The 23,912-nt window shown below is 30.6% G+C and overlaps 5 protein-coding genes across 5 annotated transcripts; 4 read left to right on the plus strand and 1 right to left on the minus strand.

The window, feature by feature from the left end:
• Positions 1 to 219: 219 nt before the first annotated feature.
• On the plus strand, positions 220 to 5,763 carry C922_01457 (hypothetical protein; the record flags this gene model as incomplete). The annotated part of the gene is made up of 1 exon (XM_008817060.1): positions 220 to 5,763. The coding sequence occupies one exon, from the start codon at positions 220 to 222 to the stop codon at positions 5,761 to 5,763; it is 5,544 nt and encodes a 1,847-aa protein (XP_008815282.1).
• Positions 5,764 to 6,892: 1,129 nt separating this feature from the next.
• Positions 6,893 to 8,456, minus strand: C922_01458 (hypothetical protein; the record flags this gene model as incomplete). Its single annotated transcript, XM_008817061.1, has 4 exons — positions 6,893 to 7,206; positions 7,446 to 7,575; positions 7,654 to 7,979; positions 8,414 to 8,456. 4 exons carry the CDS (start codon positions 8,454 to 8,456, stop codon positions 6,893 to 6,895), a joined length of 813 nt encoding a protein of 270 aa, XP_008815283.1.
• Positions 8,457 to 13,793: 5,337 nt separating this feature from the next.
• On the plus strand, positions 13,794 to 14,758 carry C922_01459 (hypothetical protein; the record flags this gene model as incomplete). Its single annotated transcript, XM_008817062.1, has 2 exons — positions 13,794 to 13,880; positions 14,006 to 14,758. The coding sequence occupies 2 exons, from the start codon at positions 13,794 to 13,796 to the stop codon at positions 14,756 to 14,758; spliced, it is 840 nt and encodes a 279-aa protein (XP_008815284.1).
• A 1,361-nt stretch (positions 14,759 to 16,119) lies between these two features.
• On the plus strand, positions 16,120 to 17,477 carry C922_01460 (hypothetical protein; the record flags this gene model as incomplete). Its single annotated transcript, XM_008817063.1, has 3 exons — positions 16,120 to 16,366; positions 17,209 to 17,235; positions 17,290 to 17,477. 3 exons carry the CDS (start codon positions 16,120 to 16,122, stop codon positions 17,475 to 17,477), a joined length of 462 nt encoding a protein of 153 aa, XP_008815285.1.
• A 3,919-nt stretch (positions 17,478 to 21,396) lies between these two features.
• Positions 21,397 to 22,375, plus strand: C922_01461 (hypothetical protein; the record flags this gene model as incomplete). The annotated part of the gene is made up of 2 exons (XM_008817064.1): positions 21,397 to 21,504; positions 21,686 to 22,375. The coding sequence occupies 2 exons, from the start codon at positions 21,397 to 21,399 to the stop codon at positions 22,373 to 22,375; spliced, it is 798 nt and encodes a 265-aa protein (XP_008815286.1).
• Between the last annotated feature and the right edge of the window lie 1,537 nt (positions 22,376 to 23,912).

The raw sequence follows: 23,912 nt of genomic DNA on the forward strand, positions 1-23,912 counted from the left end.
AAAAGCTACATAAGTAGAATAAATGAGATCAAAGACAAATTTCGTACTACCTTAATCGAAAAAGATGAAGAGATTCCAGAAGCAAAAGGTACTTATGAAGAATATACAAAGCACAAGGGCGATGTTGCTAATAAGGAAAGCGGACTAACTAACGATATTGACATACTCAAAGAAAATATAAGAAAGGTTAAAGAACAGATTGAATCTGACAAGGAGGTAATGCAAAAGTTAGAAACATACAATAGTAAGACATATAAGAGAACAGAAACATCGTTAAAAGAATTTAACACTAAAATCGAAAATTTAGAAATGGAAAAACTTCAAGGTGAATTAAGAACTCACAAAGAATCCGTTAGTAGCACCATAAACGAAATAGAAAATACAAAAAAGGTTATAGACACACTTAAGTCCTTAAATATTCTCAGAAAGAACTCCAACGAAAACTTACAATCGATCCTTAAAATAAAAAAGAGCAAGAATGATTTAGTACAGAGAATAGATAACCATATTCAAGCATTAAATAGTTATAATATAATAGAAGAAAAAGAAAGATCATCCCTTTTGAACACATTAAATAAAGAAAAAAATAATATAGAAACTGAAATACGTCAAGCTTCAATATCTAAATTAGAAGATAATGAAAAAGCTGTGCAGAATTACTGTGAAAATGAAAAGAGCAATATTGACAAAGGCATCGTAACCCATTCGGGAGATCTTGAACAATATAAAACTCAGTGCCATAACACAGAAATAGAAATAAACAAACTCAATGCTAATTATGAAGTATTAGAAAAAAAAATAGATGAGTTGGTAAAAGATCAACATAGCCAAATTATAATATTGGTTGATAAACTCATAACAACAAGGGAGACGGAAATAAATGAAAAAATCGAGTTGAACCTAAATTCTCTAAAGGATATCAAGACGAAATTAGACCTTTTTAATTTTGACGAAACTGTTAAAAATAACATAAACGTCACGATTCAAAGCAAAATAAATGCTTTCAAAGAACAGGTGAAAAATACATTGCAAAATATAGATAATGAAATCGGAAAAATAAACGGAATTAAACAGAAGTACGATGCCTATATGGCAGTATTCAAAAAAGAAAAAGATCAAACCCCCGAATTCAGGAAAAAAAAAGAGAAAATGGAAGAAATTTATAAACAAATGAAAGAAAGCACACTAGATCAATTACATCAAGTAGAAAAAGAAATCACTATATTAAATCAAGTAAAACAATTCCAAATGGAACACACAAGAATTTTAATTCATCACGCTGTTCACATGATTAATGAGGAAAGCGCAAAAGCTAAATCAGTAATTGGGGATATCGAATTAGCTAAAAGCGAAATTGATAAAATCAAACTTAAAACTGAACAATTGAAACAGAATATGAACAATTTTGAATATGAAAAATATTACGACAAGGCTACACAGAGCAACACACGAATAAATGAATTTTCTAAAAATGCCACAAAAGATAAGGAAGAAGCTGACAAAAGTGAAGATATAAACGAAATAAAACTTATCAAAGAAAAAATTAATGGCAATCTGCAACAACTCAAAGCAGAATATAATTCTATGGAAGAAATAAGAAAGCAAATTAATAGTATGAAAGGTTTACTACTTTTGAATAATTCTGAAACAATAGCTAAAGAAATATTAAATAATACACAAGACGCATTAAGTTTTAGCCAGGAAGCGGCAAGCGAACTTAAGAAATCGAATGAATTATTAAAAGAAATAGAAGCTCAGATAGCTAGGGCGAAGGAACATAAAGGAAAAATTGACATAACCTTAGAAGATGAACAAATAAATTCCGAAGTAAACAAGATTGAACTAATTAAGCATGAAATTGTGAATAAAAAAAAAGAAATGGAGTCCTATTTAGCGAAGATAAAAGAATATAAAGACAAATGTACAACCAAAATCAGCATTTCAAATAGAGGAAAGGAGAAAATTGAATTCATGAAAACGGTTAAGAAGAACATGGAAAGAAGTTCGAATAAAGATGACATGATTGAGGTAAACGAAAATATAGGAAAATCTGAACAATACTTAAAGGATATACTAGCTCTGGAGACAAAAGCTGCTAATAGTGTAGAGTTATTCATGCAGTATGAACAAACGATCAATAATACTTTCCAGCAAGCTGAGATTCTAGGAATAGAAACTAAATCAAAGAAAAAATTCAACAAAGCAACAGAAATAATGGAAGAAATTAAAAAACACAATGCTGAAATTCAAACAAAAGGGAATGATCTGCAAGGAACACTGAACCAATTGAAGGAACCCCAGAATACCGACGACGCAGAAGATGAGCTTAACAATGAGACGTCTACCAAGGCAAAAGTACTTATACAGATAAACCTAGAAAGAGTCAAATATAATTTATCCCAGGTTGCTCAGATTAAGCAGGAAGGGGATGACATATTTAAGAGAGCCACAGGCACCATCCTGTCCCTATCAGAAACCTCCCAAAATAAGGATGGTAAAACATTAGTCACGGTAAAAAAAGACGAATCTAAATATATAGAGTACTTATCGCAAAAAACTACAGATAAAAATCTAATCGTCTCAGAAATGAATAAGCTAAATGGCATAAGTTCCAATATCGTAAGTATAGGAAAGGAATTGAATGAATCCAGAAAGAATTACGAAATTGGACTTCTTCAAAAGATAGATCAAATAAGCAAAAGTAGGAAGCCAAATATGGATTTAAAAAAAGAGTCCATAAATTCAACAATGAGCTACTTCTCTTCCCTGTTCACTGGCCTAGATTCAAGTCAATACAACTTTAATAAAAATATAGATTATTACCAACAAAAGATGAAAGAAATACATGATAAATTTCACGAATCGCTGAACAAAATTCGTGAAAATTTAAAAAAGGCATCAGAAGAGGACACAAATTATACCTTAGCGAATGAACTCAGACGAGAAGCTCAACAGGAAAGAGCTAAACTTATAAGTACGGAAGAAGAAGCAATCAAATACATAGAGTCAATTAAAAAACTGGAATCCATCAGATTTATAAATCACGTAAAAGAAAATTTAGACAAAATATACACATTGATCAAAAAGGAGAAATTAAGAATTAATGAAGGTCATGAATTCATCAAACAGCTAGTTGAAAGTATTGAAAAGGCAGATAATTACGGCGATGTATCAGAGAAATTAGAACAGGCAAAAAGAAAAAATGCAGAACTGGGGACAATAATGCTATCTACGCATAAGAAGACGGTAAAACAAATGTTAGAACATATAGTTTCCTCTGCAAATTTTATTAATGTTAAAGTAATTCCAGAATTGCCTCTCACAGAGTCACACGCTAACGAAGCAGTAGAATTAAAATTTCAACCGAATGGTAAAATAACCTTAGAAACAAGAAACCTCTCGTCAAGCGTAACCGAATTGGATTTCCAGAAAAATATAGAGCAAGCTTACAATCTCGCGCTGGAGATCCACAAATGTGCAAACGATATAGATGCACAGCAAACGCGAAACAAACAGTTAATGATCACAGTAAAGGACCTACATGATAAAATTAAGTTCATAGAAGAATTAAAAAATAAAATAAAAATTACAAGGAGTAATGAAAATGATGTATCGGGTAAAATAATGGGTAATTCTGACAATATTGAAGAATTAGACAAACTATCATGCAGTGAAAAAAGTTATGATAAAATTTTAGAGAAAGCGCATCAGATAAAACTAGAAAATATACGTGATTCATTTAATGAAGGAAAAAGAGACGAAGATATTGACTTTAAATTAAAAAATATGAAAGAAGCCATTGTCACTTCACAAACATCCTTAAAAACTCTTGGACAAGAAGTTGAGGGTTTATTGGCAAAAGAAACCAATGCTGAAAATTTGCAAGCCAAAAGTGCTCAGATCGAAGCAGTAGATAACAAAATAAGAAGCATAGAACAAAATATTGCAAGTCTAAATACATCCTTGGACAAATTATTAAAAAGGGGAAGAGAATGCGAAATAGCTAGCTACACATCCTTCAGAGATAGTGTTAAAAGCAAAATAGATGCAGAGGAAGAAATAATCGATAATATGCAGAAGCATGTTAGTCAATATTTGACATATGTTGAAGATAATTATAATTCCACAGTGAAGGACGTCCTTACATTAAATGAACATTTTAACAGCAACATGGTAACTGATCACGCAGCGACTTATTTTGAAAAATCAAATAAAACTTCGGAAGAATTATCTACAGTGGTCGATCAATCAAGGGGCATAATAAACAATATAAAAAATGCCCTCATAGAAGTTAATGAAGAAACTGAATTTACTTCGTTGGAAAACAGCGCACAAGAAATAGAAAAGCTGTACAGTACGTTACATGATAAAAAAAACGCAATGAATGAAATTTACAAAGCATCCATTTTAGTTAAATGGCAAGAAATAAAATCAGATGCTGGTAAATATACCGATATGGCTAAAATATTCAACAGCGTGCTAGACACCCAAAAATCGAGAATTACAAATAATAACAGTAGCGTAACCCGCCTTAAAGGCATCATAAATGTACAACTTAAGGATTTAGAAGCTGCGGACACCACATTTACATTGGAATCGATAAATACGTTTTATGAAATAAGCGATAAGATTAAAACGAGTATAGATGAATTGGAAAAGCTGCAACAAATTAATCGCCAAGAACATAATAATGTGGAAACGCATAAAGAACAAATTGCACATTTATTAAACAGAAGAGATAACCTAAAAAGTGGAGTAAAAGTATACGGAGATGATGCATATTTAAAAAAATTAGGAGGGGATATACTAAATCAGGTAATGAATAACATAAGAAATACTAATGAAGAACTTAGCAACTCAGATGAGCTGTACATCAAATTAATGGAAAAACTTGATGAAAATGATGAATTGTGCAAAAATAACTATACAGAAAATTACGTTTCTCAAGTACTGCAAAAAATGAAGGATCTGGAGAAACGCTTCAAACAGAATGTACCAGAAAAGGAAAAAGTTTTACAAATTGAAAGCAACTTGAATGAAATTAATTCCATATTTGGTGAAATAAAAAAGTCTTATAACGTAGATGAATTTGTAATGAACATGTATAGACAAATTAATGCTGAAAAGGAAAGCGTACGGGATCAGACAAATATTGAAAAAATAAAATTGGCAATACAAAATATTACAAATAACAATGAAGAAGTGAAAACTTATTTATCCAAATTTATTACTACTCTACAAAGAATAAATATCATCAAAAAAGATATAGACGATTTATTCAGCTCACTATCCACAAATAATACAAATGCAAAGGGAGATGCCGAACGGTATGTAAACCATTCGGTAGAAATCATTAATGAAATAAGTAGTCATATTTCTAAAATAACCGAACTAAAGAATTATGCTGAAGGCGTCATAACCGAATTAGAACAAGTATCTAAGTTAATACGCCCACCTGCTAATGACTCAAATGATGAGACGCAAGGATCATCAAGTGAAGATGATAGCACACATGACGACGATTCACAGAGTGATGATCATTCAAAGGGAAAAGGTGCATATGAAGGAACTCGTCTCGCAGTAGGCACTATTATTTTTTTGTTCGTTATTTCTGAAGTTGTCCTATTAAGCCGTGGTCATAACGCCGATCAAGAAAAGGAATATCATGAACACGGCTATCATCAAGCATTTGAGGGTGACGACGATTATAACATTCACGATGAGGAAGAAGCAATCAAAATTTGTTTCAATGACAGCGATTAGCTTCGGTGAAACGTAGAAACGCAAGGACACGGAAACATGGACAATTTTTATAAATTATGTCCTATATGCATACATTTATTTTTTTATGAAATGAAACCGTTCACGCGTTGTTAACCATAATGGATGATTTACACCGTACTCTTTCTCCGTATATACGTCTTGCGTGTTCTTAATTAGTGAAAAAAATAACCATCGCGGTAGGCATGAAAATAGTTATTGCCTTCAGAATAGCATATGTCGCGAGCTACATAATGTACGTGCATACGTTCGTAAAGTTGCCGTACTTTCACAAATGTAACTTTTTTTTAAATTCCAAAACGATGATTTTTTTTTTTTTTTTAGTGAACTTTTTCATTATTTTTTTTTTGTACACTTTAAAGAATATTATTCCGCATTACCATTTTGTATTTTGCCAAATATACTGATTATCTTCAGGTGTGCTACAGCTGCTTTCATCAAAGGATATTTCATTTTTTATCATATTTATGCTTTCCCCTTGCTAAATATGAATAAAGGTCAGCTCCTTTAGTTGTGCCTTAGCACGAATGGTATAATTCGAAACACAAACATGTTTATAACCCTGCGTTAGATGCATTCCAAGGGCGATACGGATATATTTAACAAATTGCTATTTATCGATGCTCTTATTTGACCCTGATTAAACTGAGAACCTAAGGGGTTCGACGTCTCTTTACATTTTCCCCTCTGCTTATAAATAGTGAAAAAAATAAAGGGTAATCCCATAAATATTAATACATATTAGCACCGACTATTATTTATTTTTGCGTTTTAAATTATGGTAAATGGCAAAAAAGGATTATATTCAAAAGGTTTTACCGTCTAAATGGCATAGTACTAAAAACAACTCAAAGAAAATTAAAAAGTTAATTGTTACACATATGTACATCTTTATTTGAATTTCAAATGATTTTATTACGAAAAATAGGCATATATATATGAAGCACAAAGAAAATAGCTATATTACGTATAAGAAGCAGAGCGGTAATTCTGTGAAATATTGCTACAAAATTGAACGTAAAAAAAAAGATGAAAGTAGAATTTTTAAATAAAACAAAATGTTCTTTATAAGTTTTATTTTTTTCGTATTCTCATTTAGCATTAAGCAATACTATAATATCTTCTGTCTTATACACATTCCTAACCTATGTAATATTGTCTTTAGGCGGGAACAACTACATAAAGTCGTTTCATGTAAGATGATAAAGTTATACGCAGCCGTTTTCTCTAAGAATTTTTGCTTGATGCATTTCTCTGGGATCTCTTCACCGGCCGAATTTCTCTTGTAATTTACGATGGCAGATTTTCTCTGAAGATTTTCACTTCCTGAATTCGATTTGTGTGATGGTGATTCTTTGGGAAGCTCTTCTAAAAAATAGTTCCTATTTCTATACATTTCTGATGACTTATTACGGAAACTGGATTCTATGGAAATAAACTAATGTAGGAAAAAAAAGGGGGAAAACGATAATGTAATTGTTAAATAATAATAAACGTACAAAGTGAAAGCCTCATAGATGTAAAATTATTTTCTCGTAAAATATATTTCCTCCTTATCCTAAAATAAACGAATAAAAGAATCAATATTCCAAAGTCTAAAGCACTTGACACGTCAGTGGGAATATAACTATTGTTTGACATATAGAATGGATTCTATTTTTTACTAAGCTCATTGATAGTTATCCCAAGGAATGTTATGTCTTCTGTAATACCATCAGTACGATCATCATCAAAATTACACTCTAATTGTTCAATCTTCTCTAAAAGCGTTTCATAGGATTTTGGTTTCTCATCCTTTAGTTTGTAAGTACCAAAATCCTTCCTAGGTATACTTTTTTTATCTTCATGTTATTCAATGCTGTAATCGATAACATCATAGACATTTTCCTCTTCGTTAATAGATTTATGAGGTATTCTTGTTCTATCCAACTTCCATCTTAAGCCTTTTTTCTTATTCCTAGGGGAAGTTCGTCTATCCTTTCCTTCTGCAGCATTCTCCGAATGGGGATTTTCCCCATTTGTTCCACTCTTAACTGATTTACCAGTACCTTCAAGGTGGGTTTCAACGAGACTATACCTTCTATATTTACTGTTTTCCTCAATTTTACACTTCACGAAATAAAACGGGATTTGATCATTTTTATTGTAGCTACCGGAAGTATCTTCATTTGCAGATTTCAAAGAATTATCCTCTTTTTCTTGATTATCGCATCATCCGTCATTATCCGATGTTACTGTAGATATTACTTTATCAGGGTTATACATATGATCACAATTAATATGGCTAGGACAGAGTCCATAGAAACAATAATTGTCAGTTTGTGTGTGTTTTGTAAATAAATTCCTAATAGAATTTAGATATTTTTTATATTCATCTAACCTGACTTGTTCATATATATTTTTTATCTTAATACTCCCATCATTTTTAAAATAATCATACAAATGTTTCTATTGCATTTTATCTTTTAATTCGTTTATGTCTTTATGATGAAAATAATAACGACAACCATAGTTATAAGATTTTTTATTAATTTCACTCTCTATGTCAGAAAATTTTTTTATTTCAGCATACACATCCTGATAATCTTATTCATTTTCGAGCATTTTATTAACCACATGGTATATCCAGTACTGATAGTGCATACAACGTCAATTATTCTTCCCATCTTGTTCATTTTTTATATATTTAAAATTTTTTATAATTTCTTTACAGAGTCGTTTGCTGCTATCGGCAAAATTATTATCTACAGAATTAAAATTATCACCTATGTTATTGTAATTTTATTGTGTGGCTTCTTTATTTAGATCATCATATATACAACACCAAGGTAAATGCTTCAGAATTCTATCTTAAGGAAATGAAAACTAAAATGAATTAAATTCCTGTACAGTACCTGTAACCTCTACTTTAACCTCTTCTTCACAATATAATGTCAAAACAAAGGGAAACACAAATATTTGCACAATAAAATAAAAAAATACATAGATCTCATCCTTTATTTATAAATAGACTATAAATTCCTATAATGTGTTAATTTCATGAAATAACAAAAGAAGTGTGTTATGGGTGTTCGCTTAAGGATAATGACAAAAGAGGTTCCATGTTCATAATTCTTGATAACTAGTTCTTTCATATCAGTAACAGTTAATATATTTATTATGAATAAATATTTCTCATTTATTTTTCCAGAATAAGTTGTAATGCACAATTGCTCATAAAAATGGACACCCCTAAATATGCAACTATTTTGTAAGTAGAACAAGACGGCGTAGTAAAATAGGAATGCAAGCTAAAGCGACATAACTTAAATAAATATTAGACTCTTCTTATTATTATTCCAAATAACAAATGATTCATATTACACTCACAAAATCAGTAATTTTCATGAGAATGATCTTTTATTTGTGGAAAATATTTTTTAACATAAAAATAGCGCTTCATAATAAATTCCATACATCCCTATAGACTAATAATTGTTTCATTTTTAAAATACGTCTAGATATCACTAAAATACTTAATTTTGAAACACACAGGAACTACAGGATTTTGCATGATTCATGACATAGTCATGAATTAAATGAGTCCGAGTAAAGACGGTGTAAAAATAAGCACCGTAATAATACCGTTAGAGAATAGATGTAATATTTTAAAGGTAGAGAACTTTTCCTATACGAATTGCCTTTATCCGAAAAGTCTTTTTTACCGTTGTTTTATTAACAACACAGTTCTATAAGCTGCTATAGATGTGCATCTTTTCTGTATCTCCCCTCTTTATTTTGACCTATTTTAGAAATTTAATTTGTGTTCTGCAAATTTTATTCCATTCAGCATATATTTTTATGTACGTTATTATCATTCAAAATATTTTACCACAAAAAGTTATTTAATTATGTTTAATAAAAAAAATATTTAAAAAAAAGGAGAAATCACTTAAGAAAAGGGGAAAAAAAAGTCATTTCACACTTTCAACGGGTGGAAAATATGCACAATAAGTATTTATAAATAAATATTTAACTCGGCCAATTTTCGGAAAATTTATAAGCATTGTGCAACTTATAAAGGAAGAATTGGAAAAGGGCTAAAGGCGTTACTATAATGACACTCAGTTTGCAAGTGTTTCTTAAGACCTCACTTTTCCCCCTGATGTTTGAAGGGCATGATGCAAAATAGCAGTAGTTTCTTATAGCATTATCACATAAAGATGAAGAATAGTTCCTATATTTTTAGAATAATATAAAAACGGGCCCATATATCATAAATGAATCCTTTGATCTTTATTACACTGTGGTAAAGGAAGTTCGAGGATAATTTATCAAAATGTATGCGTATATTCTAGGATAATATTGATCACTTCCGTAGCTGTATACACCTTTAAACACTATGCGGAAAAGCATGAAATAATTATTAATGACAAATAAACGGTGAGAAAATGTGCACTTGGCACTCTTACACGAAGAAATATAAGTGCAGCAGCGTTAAGTGTAATGCGAAAATATCTTGCATTACAGAAGAATAAAAATGCAAAAAATTTACGGGAACAGAATATGTCATATGAAATGAGATATACCTGGAATTGTAATGTATATTCATATATATATATCATATGTACTCATGCCTGAGAATGACGTTATGTAATTTCCTCGGGCGAGTAGTGAAGAAATGTAAAATGTCTAATAAATTATCTAGTTCTTTATAATTTTATTTTCCTCCCCTACAATATTTATTGTTCCGTATTAATTTATACCTTTGCTAATTTAAAAAAGGTGTGAAACAATGTACACAATTTTGAAATTTTACAAAAAGGAAAAAAATACATTCCTTTCTAGGATGCTACTTCAGAAAGTCCATACTGCTACAATCCCTCTGTAACGCTCGGTCTTAGGTAACATACTTCTAAATAACTAATTCATCTACAAAAGAAACTTTTGTTTTACAGCACGCGCTATAGGCATTGCACTGTGTATATTTACACAAATTACTCAACAATATATACTATATCGTTATTGCGCTTTCTCCATTTACTCCTTCTCATATTAATATATATCATTTCGTTTAAACACTAAAATGTCTTGCTCTCTGCTTGAAGAAAATGCAGAAATGAATGAATTCCCACTGTGTTAAGAGCACGTACGGGTGTTTCCACGATTTCGGAACAGGAACAGCATCAGCGTGATGCTTTAATTTCAAGAGTAAATTAAAACATACTTATGAGCGAAAGTCTTGTCTAATTATATCAAAGGAATAGTAATAATTACATCATATAGTAAAAATAATTGAACTTGAAAATGCAATGAAATTCAAGATATATGTAAAACTGTTCAAAATAGTTTACCCGTGCGATCACTGAGGAAATAAGACATTTTGTAGATGTTCTTTTTTAATCTTGGCAGAATCATCTTTTTTAAAATATAAGTTAATGTTCCTAAGTCTCTATAGTGTTAAAGGGTTCGAATTAGATATGTACCTTTATTCAGACATGTGAAATTATAAAAAGATAATTTAAGAAATGCAGAGCTCCCACGAAACATGCTTATACTAACGCGCGTATCACGTCTTCTAGAAGAATTTGAATCATTTTAAAATCCTTATTTTCATTTGTTCACATCAATTCTCATCAAAGTAAAAATGTGCCTTTATATTTAAAAAGAAAGTGTTCTCAATTGCGTTTATGCACAAAACAGTTCGAAAAAATGCTTTCTATGTAACACCTTCATAAGGTGACTATTCTCTTTAAAAAGAAGCTCTGCTTATTACACGCCATGTACTTGCACTTACAATAAAAATAAAACTTCAGTGCTATCTGTTTATTCAAGATAGTGTATAGTTTAAATAATACCGAGGTACAAATCATCATTTTTCACTAAAATCTTGGCACATATTTCTGTTTTCTACCCCTATAACTTTATTTACCCTCAAACATTATGATGCACTACTCTTTCATTAAATTTTGCTAACACACAATTATAACTGATCCACTTATATATCTTTTCCGTTCTTATAAAGAGTGTAAAATAAGGGGCACGTTTTATCCTACTTTTTGGATTAGAAAAAAAACCAAAGAAAAATCAGGGATTGATCGAGCACCCACAATGGATCATTAAGAATTGAAGATTTGGCATGGCCATATTCATTATACACCGTTAAGTAAAAAACTGATTTTACTCATCATGTTATTAAGAGATGAGGAATAAAAACGACGTATTTTTAAATCGCGCGACGTTTTAGATTTACTGCTTATTTTGTAATTTTTGTTCTAACCGGCTAATATATTATTTCTTTCTTTCTTTTTCCTCCTCGATTAATCGTTATTCTTTTTATTTGGTGCCTCTCTACATTGTTGTTCCCTTTTAGTGCGTCCCCTTTGAATTTCGTTTAACTGAGCGGCCGACAACGTATGTAAAGACTTTCTTAATACTTTCATCTATACTCATTCTCACTCATCAGAAGTATGCTTTGATAAAAAAATGATCTCTCTCGAATCATTCTAAACGTATAGAGGTCAAAGGTGCTGGGCAATCATTCTTTATATACAAGCGCAGATTTAATTGTTTTTCTCCCTTTCCAGAGTTGCCATTTTCAGTAATAATACTATTCGAAGGTGCAACAAGTTTAACCAACAAGAGAGGAAAAATATAATCCGAATGTTACCTTTTTCTAAATTACACTATCATCCAACTTTATTCAACAACTTCATATACTTTATGTTGCACATTTCTGCGATTGGACGTTCTGTTTTTTAAAAAAAAAAAAGGAAGCATTCTACAAAGGATCTCCGCAAAAATTGTTAAGCTAAATAATTGTTAATTTAAATAAGGAAATAGCAAAATATGAGTGGATAAATGAGATTCTTAATAAATGAACAAAAAAAAGGGCACATGCTGGATGAAACACAAATCGCACAATTTCGTAGTGAGCAAACTGGTGATAGAAAAAGCCCTCTCCAAACTGTAAATTTTTTTACATCTGTTAGCCCATAAGAACTTTTTGCGACATTAAAAAAAATAGAGAAAAACACAAAAGCGGAAAGGGAAAAAGTATATACATATCTATATAATATCTACATAATCATTTTGAATGTAAAAATTCTGTGCCGCTGTCAATCGGTTGCAACATTTTACATACAACCCTTTTTTACCTGTTTAACAGCTGCTGCGACGAATTTCTGAAATATCCATTGTGAACCCTTCTATATATGTTCTTCCTTAATTTATACTTAATTATTTGGGCGTACCCAGGCAGTGGAATTAAAGAGCTTATTATTAGTATACTGTGCCCCCTTGCCTCAAGCCATTAACACAGAAAATGGCTGCAACATTACTAGGAAAAAAAAGTTTTATATAATGAAAAAACTATTTGATTTTATATTTGGATTAATCAAAAATAAATCAATAAAAAATGCTTAAAAAGAATAGGCGCCGTCACTATATTGAACCTTCCAAATTATATATACATTTACTTTAAATGCCGTAAAAATTATTATACCCATACTTAAGAGGCAACATAAAATTGAGTTTCGCCAGGAACATTTTGAGTTCATTCCTCCTTAAAATAATGCTTTAAAGAGAGGAAGAGAAAAGTCTCTTACATGTTCACCTCTTTGTTCATTGACCAATTCTTAAGTTGCTTATTCTATAGCCATAAATACCAAAACAGCAAAAAAATAAATTGATGGCCGTTTTTCAACTGCATTGTAACTACTTTACAACCATCTTGTGATATCCACTTGACGCTCACTTACACACAAAAGAGATATTTTTTATTTCACAAAATGGAATAGAAACGTGCCCTGTGCACAAATTTATGTACAGCTTGTTATTCACGACCCTGTAGAGCCGCTTGCACCGAACCTTTCTAACTCAGGAGAAGACTCATTCTTTTCTTTTTTAATAAAATATACACAAACAGCAAACTGTGGTTAAAACACCCACATTGGGCTGCATCTCAGAGGGTTATTTTCGGCAAAATATAGCAATGATAGTAAATAGTAAGTAAAAATCAGGCGCCACCAAAAATGAAAGTTGCTTTCATTGTCTTGTATATATTTAGCGTTTTATTAGATTTATCCGCGGCTGCCGACAATTTAGAGGATTTTCTTGATGTAAGGCGAAAACAGGGCACCAATGTACATATAATGCATCACATTCGGCTGCCTTTAAAAAATTATATGAACCCAAACAAAATATATATAAACACTTTTCCCATTAATTTTATTCGCCTTCCCAGAAACGAAGCAACGAAATTGAAAGAGTCACACATGATGCATTAAAGGACACATCGGAAGGGACGGAAGAAGTGGAAGAATGGGTCGAGGACGAATGGCGCGAATGGATGGACGAACTGCAAATGGATTGGAAAGAATTCAACTGCTCCCTCGAAAGCGAAGAAAACAAGTGGTATGGAAAAAAAGAAAAGGAAATGATAAAATTTATCAAGTCCATAGAAGAAAAATGGCTGGATTTTAATGAAAACATGCATGAAACGCTTAAATATGGCATATTAAAAATTCCCTTAATGTGGGACTTCTCTGAGTGGAAAGAATGGATTAACGAAGATGGCAAACATATTATAAAACACCAATGGGATAACTGGACCACTTCAAATCAAACCCTCTACTATAAGCTAATTATGAAAGAATGGCTTAAATGGAGAAACCAAAAAATTAAGCAGTGGCTTAAACGTAATTGGTTACTCCATGAAGGTAGAATTTTAGAAAATTGGGAGCGTATGCCATACACTAAAATTTTAGCTATCTCTGAGAAAAAACCCTGGTTCAAGTCGAATGCACAAATCATTAATGAAAGGGACTGCTTTGTCAACTGGATTAAGAAAAAGGAAGATTTTTTAAATAGTCAAGCAATCGATAAGTGGGAAAATTGGAAATACTACAAAAACGATTTCTTTCAAAAATGGATGGATTCCTTTCTTAGCCACTGGCTAAATATAAAGAAACGGGATATATTGTATAATCAACGTTAAAATTCAAATTATAAAGAAAGAAAAAAAAAAAAGTCCACCAATTAAATAGAACGTTTGCATGATTATCAACGAAAAAATCAGAATGTCTTCCTCCGAAAAATGTGCTTCAAATTTTGTGAGAGCGAATTAATGAAAATAATCAATAATGCTACACAAAGGGAAAATGTTTCAATTTGTGCGGATGCATCATTTGAACCCGTTACATTGATGCTGATACAGCCACTAACCCACCTGAAAGAAATTATGGAAAATCTCTGTTAGCAAGAGCACCAGCAATTTTCGTATGATGGCCCCAAAGAATTAGAAGGTTAATCTTAAAATGGACAATATACATTTTTCACCTAAATTTCAGATAAGCTGTTAAAAATTGCATTTATTGCCTTCATTCGCGTTTTAAATATTTTTTTTTTGTTTCGAATTATGCTCACCATTTAATCTTCTCTTATTTTTTAAACTGTGTCTCTGATAATTAGGTTTTATCTACATTTGTCGTTAATTATATGTAGTACCATGTGCACTTAAAAGTGGAACTCCATTATGTGTACACATCCGAAAATTAAAGCTCATTACTTATGCAATTATTTATATGTGCAATCCGAACGTTTTGGTATCATCCTTTTTCAGTGTTCTTAAGTGGCTGCTTGAATGATGGTGCAAGTACCACATTTGTTTCCATAAGTCAGGAAACAAGATCTTTACTGGAACTTTTTTGTGCATTTAATTTGAAGATGCTTATTACTGATTGAAGGATTCATTGTGACGACATTGTTTTGCTTTATTTTATTCTATTTTATTTTGTTTTGTTTTATTCTATATATATTTTGTTTCCCCTGTTTTGATTTCATGTTGGGAACCCGAATTATATGACCCTTCTTCGTTAAACATTTAGATGTTAAGAGTAATTATTACATATATGCGTGTACATATACCAACCTTCTACATTCAATCTGGCAGAACCGTATAAAGATCTTGCCATTCCTGGTGTCCTTCTGATTACACAAAATGTAACCTTCATATGAATCTAATTTCAAAAAAATGAAAATTTATTCTTTTATTTTTTAAACTCATGTTCTTAATAACCATGTTAATAAGGAACAAATCTTTACAACCAAAACATTTATTTCTTGAAGAATCTACGAACACGAAACGTCCAATTGATCCAAGATTATGGAAAATTATTTTCGAAACTGTGCATATTATTTAGTATACCGTTCCTTATTTCAACTTTTCAAAAGGGGGAAAAAAGAAATTTATTCATATAGTGAAGTAAAACAATTTAAGTGAACCCCCTTCACCAAATGCATAACATATGCGTATGTTGAACTATTAAAAATATAAAAAATTCTGACAAAGTACAGACAATGATAAAATTTAAACACAAAATAAAAGAAAGACTAAAAACATGCATAATAGACTACTTTCAAATGCAAAATATTTTTCCCCTCTTAATTTGTGACATCATCTTTTCAGTTTACCTCTTAACTAAATCTTTAAAGTTGAAATTGAAATCCTTTTTAATTTTTTCTCCAAGGGAAATAAATGATTTTACTATAAAAATATACTCATTTCTTTCAAATTGCTTCTCGAAAAGAATACAACACACTGTTTGTAAAACTAACAAACAACCAAAAAAATAACCAAAAAAGTAGCCAAAAAGTTAAAAATTGTAACAAAATGAGATGAGGGTGAAGATAAAGATAAAACATATTGCACACGCGAAATAAATATTCCTTTTCTAAAGCAAATTTAGAATAAACTTCGAAAGGGCAGTTGTTCCACCATTTATTATTAGCTCGCATAACTAAAATACATATACACATATTAATTACATTGTTCTACTGTAACATTTAAAGTATCTTTAGTTTTTTTTTTTTTTTTTGCGAATGTTATTTTAGTTATAATTTGCAATTTAACACGATTTTTAATAAATAATGATTGCAATTTTTTGTAATAAATGTTTTACGTGAGCTCCCTAGCAGAAGCAGTTTTATAATTACCATTTTATCCATAACAAGAAATGACGAGTCACGAAATGTTCACAACTTCTATATAGATATAAAATTTATCTATGCAGAGACCTACATAAGATTTTATTATACTTATAACAGGTATTTTTACCCCCCCTTGTTTGGCCTATTTCATTTTTACTAAAGTATAGAAAAAAAAAAAAGAACGTAATGTTACACATCCTATACATGTAACATTTTCTTTTTTAAAATTGTTCCATAAAGAAAATACAAAGACCATTCTGCTGTCATGCTTCAAATTTTCCTTCGTTGTTTCAAAAGTAATCCTTGCCTTATTTTTATTCTCTTCTTTTTTTTTAAATCAAGCCTCAGGAGTGAGATGAAAAAGCACATAAGCATAGGATGGATCTTTTTAACAGTTCGATTTGCTTTATGCAATAGGGTTATATAAATTTTTGTGCTTTAAACCTATTTTCGACGCAGGCTTCCAGGTCGCCTTAAACCAAACTAGTAATTAGCTATCGAAGGCATTAGAAAATTCATAAGAACCAAAAGGAAGATCAGACGAATGGAGACAAAATGAATGGAATAAGTGCGAAGATAAAATCGAAGAAGCATGTAAAGAATTGGATGAAAATTTAGAAGCTGAAAAGGATGAACACATCAAAATGAATGAAAAGGAATGGGAAACATGCATCGAAGTTATCAAAAAAAAATGGACCAATTTCTGGAAAAATATAGATGACAAATAGAAGTCTGAAGTTTTAGAGGGATCTTTACACTGGAATGAAGCAGCTTGGAGAACATGGATTAAAACAAAAGAAAGAGCATTTATACAAAGAGATTTGGTAAATTGGTTTGATTCCAAACAGTCTTATCTATATCGATAGGTTTCGATTCAATAGACAGAATGGAAAAATGAAAAAATTCAAGGATGCTTCAACACTGAATGGAAGCGTGAAGAGAATGAATACTGGGCGAAATGGAAGCAGTGGAAAATACGAAACTGACGTTGTTTTACGATTGAGTGGATTCTTATGTGTACAAATGGATAAGGAAAGATCAGTGGACTGTCTTGATTCATGAAATAAAGGAATTAGCTCCGTGCAACACTTAGTGAGCAAATCCGTGAGTAAATTCTAATAACAAGAAACAGCTGACACACGTCTGTTATTTTTTTCTTTTTTGTATATCTTATTTGGCAACATGATGCCTAAACTTCAGTCCCAAAGAATGAACAAATTAGTACATTGGTAGAGAAGCAAACGGGAAGGCCTGATCGATTTTGCCCTTTCCTCGTTATTGGGGCCCACTCCGCATACATGCATATGTATACAACTTAAGCTAGCCAAATTTAACCATTTATTTAAAAAAAAACACAAATTCGAATTTAATGTGACAAGTTAAGAGTATATAAATAATAATTATTAATAAGACTACGGGTCTATCTAAATACTACGCGAGCAGTTTAGTTTGCAATTTGGCACCCCCCTCCCTTCCCATAGGTTGGACACAAGTGGAATCCATTTTAGTCACCACTTTTCGATATGCATTCTTCTTATTATTCCAAAATGGCCTTTATTTACTAGTCCTTAAATTTTCCTTTTTATTTATATATGATAAATTAATGCCAAGATAACATCTTGGTGCAAAATTTCTTCACAAAATATTTACACATTAATCATTAAGTACTTAGTTATTTGTATTTGTCATCCTGATGTTATATCATTTAGTTTGCATCATTATTTCCTTTCTTGCTTTCCATTCCTGGCATTTCTTTTATCTCTCCTAAACATATCTATCTTGATAGTAGTAAAAGATCAACCTTGCCAAAACTCGAAAAGGTAGGGGAAGAATGTTTAACGCGTATAAACTATTTTAGTGCAAAATAATCGGTGCAACCTCAATAATGCTATGCACAGCATACCACATTTAGCACCTCTCCCCGTTCAAACAGTCGCTAACTCTGCACATGTCACAATGACGATTTGTTTCAGAACCGTCTAAAAGTACATTTTAATATTTCATTTATTGACACCATGTGAGACAAAAGAATTTTATAAACATGTTTTGCCACTTATCCATTCCATAGAGACAATAATGATTAGCACATTGCGGAAACAAGGGAAATTACATAAATACCCACTATGTCCAGTGCACATTTGTGCGCCCTTTCTATTAATATGCGCATAAGCCTTATACATATATATATGTACCTTTTTTCTTTAAGGGTAAAAATAAATTTTAACGCCTTCCTCATAATTACAACACCATCTTTGACGCCTATGTTGACGTAAACCAGATTTTCTAAAAGTACATGTTCGAACTCTGAAGACATAAAGCACGTCTTAAATTTTATACTAATGCGTAACTGGTCGCCCACTACTATTCATAAACGAAATGTTTCCTTTTCCATTTTGAAATAGAAATTATCCGAATAAAAATAGTAATAGTGTTCACTATTTTTTTTTTTCTCTCTCAAATAATTGTTATCAAAAGTAGAAGTACATAAGAAGGGGGAATAATTACTATAAAAAGGACAGTGCGCCTATTTCGTCATTATTAAAAGTGCTGTTGAGAAAAAATTAATAAATAGTACTTCATTAGAATGAGGGTACCCAAATGTACCATAGAAAATACAACAAACTAGAAGAAAGAAAGTATAGAATACATAACTAAAAAATTGCATAAAGTACCAAGAAATGACCATTTTAATAAATTAAATACTGCGTGGAAACAATAAGGTGTGTCTAAACAGTTAACCCATTTTGCTATTTCTTATGATATATGTTGCCTCTTCCTATTGGCACCAGCATTTGATTAGGAGTAATTGAGGATTATCCCAAGGAAATACACTAAATTTTTCCTTCCATACCATGTTCTTTACGTCTACATTTACAAATAAATAATCCCTCATTTTTCCATGTTTTGTAACAATCATTAACAATAATATATTTATACAGGAGATACGCAGAACAATAAACATAAACGCTTTCCTATTTAAAAACCTTTCAACGAGTCAATAACGAATGTATCATTAAAAGGACAAATGAGTTTTACAACAAATTCCAAATGTATATATTGTACTCCTCCAATGTACCTCTTTTTCTTAGTTCGAATGAATATCCTATTTTGTTCACTTATTTGTATTTTAAGAAAATTCTTAAATAATTATCTCTTCCATCTTCTACCATCCCCCACGTAGGAAATTTAAAAAGCTTTAATAAATAAGGACTAAGAATTGCTGAGAGCAAATTATAATTTTATTTTATTCGAATAATAATATAAATTGGAACTATCATATATTTTCTCCTTATAGTAATTATTACCCACCTTTGGAAGATTAAGAATAGGTCATACATACATATTCTTATCTTTTCAAATATATGTGAACTTGAATAAAGTGAATAATGCTAATCTTTAATAAAAAAAGCTTTTGTCTTTCTAAAACTGTCTCTTGTTTGCAAAATTATTCAAATGTTGATGGAATATGTAAGCCTAAAATTCTTTTTAACAAATTTTAACTTTAAAGTGCAGAAGGCATGAAGTAGTAAAGACACGCAAGGCAATTTAAGGATACTTATTTTATTCAATAATTTGGGATTATTCCTAGGTCCTATAATAATTCACTAGTTTTATTTTACATCAACATTATCCCTCCTACACATAAAGCAAAAAAGAACTTTTTATCGTTGACAAATAATTTCTGAAAAGAATTATTCAAGAAAATGCGAAATAACAATGTACATATTTTATCTTCCAATTCCAACTGTGTCATTGCAAAGCCATAAGGAAATGATATTTTGTTAATTAAAAAATATGCTAGTAAGAAGTTATATATGTTACGTACGTAACATTACAATGATAATATTGTACAAGGGCAATTATCTGGTGGATTTTTCTTCATTCTTGTATATTTATTTACGAGATCGTAAATCAAGAATAAGGTGATTTTGTTCTTTTTTTCATCAGATTTATATTTCTTTATTTTTTCGTTGTCCCAGGAACTTAAATAAATTTTATTCCAGATAAATATTTATACAGAAATATATGTACTTCATGTTGAAAGAAAAAAATGACTATTTAACTTAAATATTTATTAGAAATTTTTTATAATTATTACGTTTCATTAACTTCTTAAATTTTTTTTCTATAATGTAATACATATATACTACCGTAGTTTTCAAATTTCTGCAAATTTTTACATTTGGATAAAATTCTGCGGTCACTGCTACGATCCTTTTTATCACGTTTATTTACCTCAAAATTTTCCTTCATATATCGTCTCATTTTGGACCTTCAAAAATATTAATAAAAATAGAGATATGCTATTGATGTTATTAAATAATCGTTTCATTTTTGTCCGTTTATTATTTCTCAACTTATTCCAGCTTTCGTTGAAGGACAATAAATTATTTCTTGTTAATTTTTGCTTAAAAATATTCCATATGGATATTTTTTCAGGCTGTATTTTCTCTTTTCTTTTTTAACGTCCTTCAAATGCATAATCTTAAATTAGTAGTGGTTAATACTCAAATAAAACGTGACTGTTATACAAAAATGGATAGTGGATAATGAAAAATGAAAACCTTAATGAAATAAATTTTTAAGGGAATAGAGGAAGCTGAATATGACAAATTATATGAAAGCCGTGCTGTTGAATTTTCCACAATGAGTATAACACAATGGACAAACCAAATCAGATTTAACGTATTTCTTTTTATCTTGAAAATTATCATATTAAGCTTCTTCCTTCACAAATCAAAACATATCACCAATGTAAGTTTATAAATTGCACTATGAAAATTTTTGTATATTTAATTACCACCCATCATGTTGTATTTATATATATGTACGAGCATATTTTAATTATCCCTATTACGTGCAGCAAACAGAATAACATGTCTTTTCTTTTTTCCTCTTCTGGTACTGTTGTGCATATATGTTTTGCAACTTATAGGGTTCTCCGATTACGCCAGGAAATAACTCGAAGAATCAAAGGAACAACATACAATTTAAAATATTAAGATTGTTGAACGAAAATGCCTATACCGATTCGGCTAGTAAATATAAAAAACTATCATCAATAACGAAGGAAGAAACTGACAAATTAGAGTATTCGGGAAAAAAAGCAGAAGCGATAATGTCAAACATTACTAATCATGAAGACTTAGACAATAAATCTGTGGAAGTTGATTTATTAGATGAAGAACAACTGCTAAGGGAAATGAATAGAATTATATTACAAGAAAAACTCATCATGGAGAAATTTTCCAAGGCACGGAATTCTTCTTCAAACGAATATTTTTCCTTTTATTTCAATGAAGAAAATTGCATAAATCGAATCATGGACTTGTCGAGAAAATCAAGATTGTATAGAAACAAATATTTGCGATTGTGGTATCGTATTCTCAGACATATCAATAAATTTATAAAAGGAATGAAACCATTCTTCATAAAAGAATGTAAATACCATAGAAACGATTTGGAACAATTTCGTGCTAGTAATTTTTATTACTTCGTATTCCCTTATGTAAAATGCCACATCAAAATCTCCTTTTCTCGGTTTTTTAAGCAAAATCTTCCTAATAAAAGTAAATATTTAAATATACTTCCCTGTTTACGTAACCCTAAAGGTAACAGGAAGTAGTAAATGATAGCAAATAATAGAGAATAATAGTCAATAATAGCAAATAGTAGCTAATAATAGCCAATAATATCACGCAACCCCCCCAAGAGGGGGATTGGATTCTATCGTAAAAGTTTACTCATACAAATAATTAAATTTAGATATTTCCATGCTACCTTAACACACCTAGAAATGTTTTTCTTATGAAAGAGTAAAAAAAAAAAGAAAATGATATGCAGTTATTAATAAGTCTTTCATACTATCCTCCTTACTCTTTCGTTTGTGAATGATAAATATAATGGCAGTGCGTGCTATTATATTTTTCTAACATTATTCCATATTTTCCTAAAATTACATTTATTTTTATAAGTGACTGTTTGGAGAATATGTTTTTTTTTTATTTCTCATAATCCTGAGAGTAGCCTTTTCTTTATAGATACGGCTTTACTATAATCATTTGTTTGCCACATAAAATACTATATGTGTGATTAATTTTTTTGGTGTTTTGATATATCTACACTATTTTATTAATATATAATGCTATGCCCCATAGGGTTGCTTGATATTAGTTAATTTACCACATTTCACCTTACCTTACCTCATTTGACCTTTATCTTATTTCAGCTTACCTTACCTTATTTCATTTTTACCTATCCTTTTTTTCTTGGAAACTTTAAATAATTCCCCTATTGTCATATTTATTCATTAATCGACAAGGCGATATTTAATTTTGAAAGTTTTTTTCTTTTTATTTAAAATTTTGTACAAGCCTACAGGATGATTTTTTTTTTATAATGTGAAATCCTGTCTCCCATTTGGTGCAGCAAAAGTAGGGTTATCAGGGGATCAACTTTTTACAAATCACATATATACATCCAGTCTCTTTGATATCAGAAAAGAATGACATTCCTAAGGCAAAACTATATATATATATGTATGTATGCATGCATAGTACCGTGAGAATTATATGCATGTATTTGTGAAAGTGTAAATTCAACATAAGCCAACAAACCCCAGCGTGTCACGCTTAAATGTGACGCGGAAGGGAGAACATCAAATTGAAGTTATTGCTAACAGTTCAGAATAGTCAAAGCAGACATGATTCAGGACTCCTCAACGAAACGATTCGTAAGAAGACAATGTATATGAGGATAATTTTAAAGAATTCATAAGAAAGGAATTCACCATGAACATAAATTTATAGATCATGAAAAAATCCTAATGAAAAATATGAAATGAAAAATAATAAAAACGCAAAGTTAAGTAAAAATAAGGCCACTCTGCAAAGGAATAGTACACATCGGAGAAAAAGAGAAACCAAAGAAGAGAGAAACGTAAGTACCAGATAACGATGCCTCTGTTTCTTCAAGTAAAAACGTCGAAGATCCCACTCTAGAGAAAACTCTCAAAAATTAGAATATGTAATAACTCTAAAAATCTAGCTGATAATGCTACACATCAATCACATGACGATCAACGTGGTATATTACACACTTACGATGCAGTGTGGCACATAGAAAGTGATAGATAAAATGGTAAAGAAAGACAAGACCGTGCA

This window comes from Plasmodium inui (genome assembly GCF_000524495.1).
Source record: "Plasmodium inui San Antonio 1 unplaced genomic scaffold supercont1.5, whole genome shotgun sequence".
NCBI lineage: Eukaryota > Apicomplexa > Aconoidasida > Haemosporida > Plasmodiidae > Plasmodium > Plasmodium inui.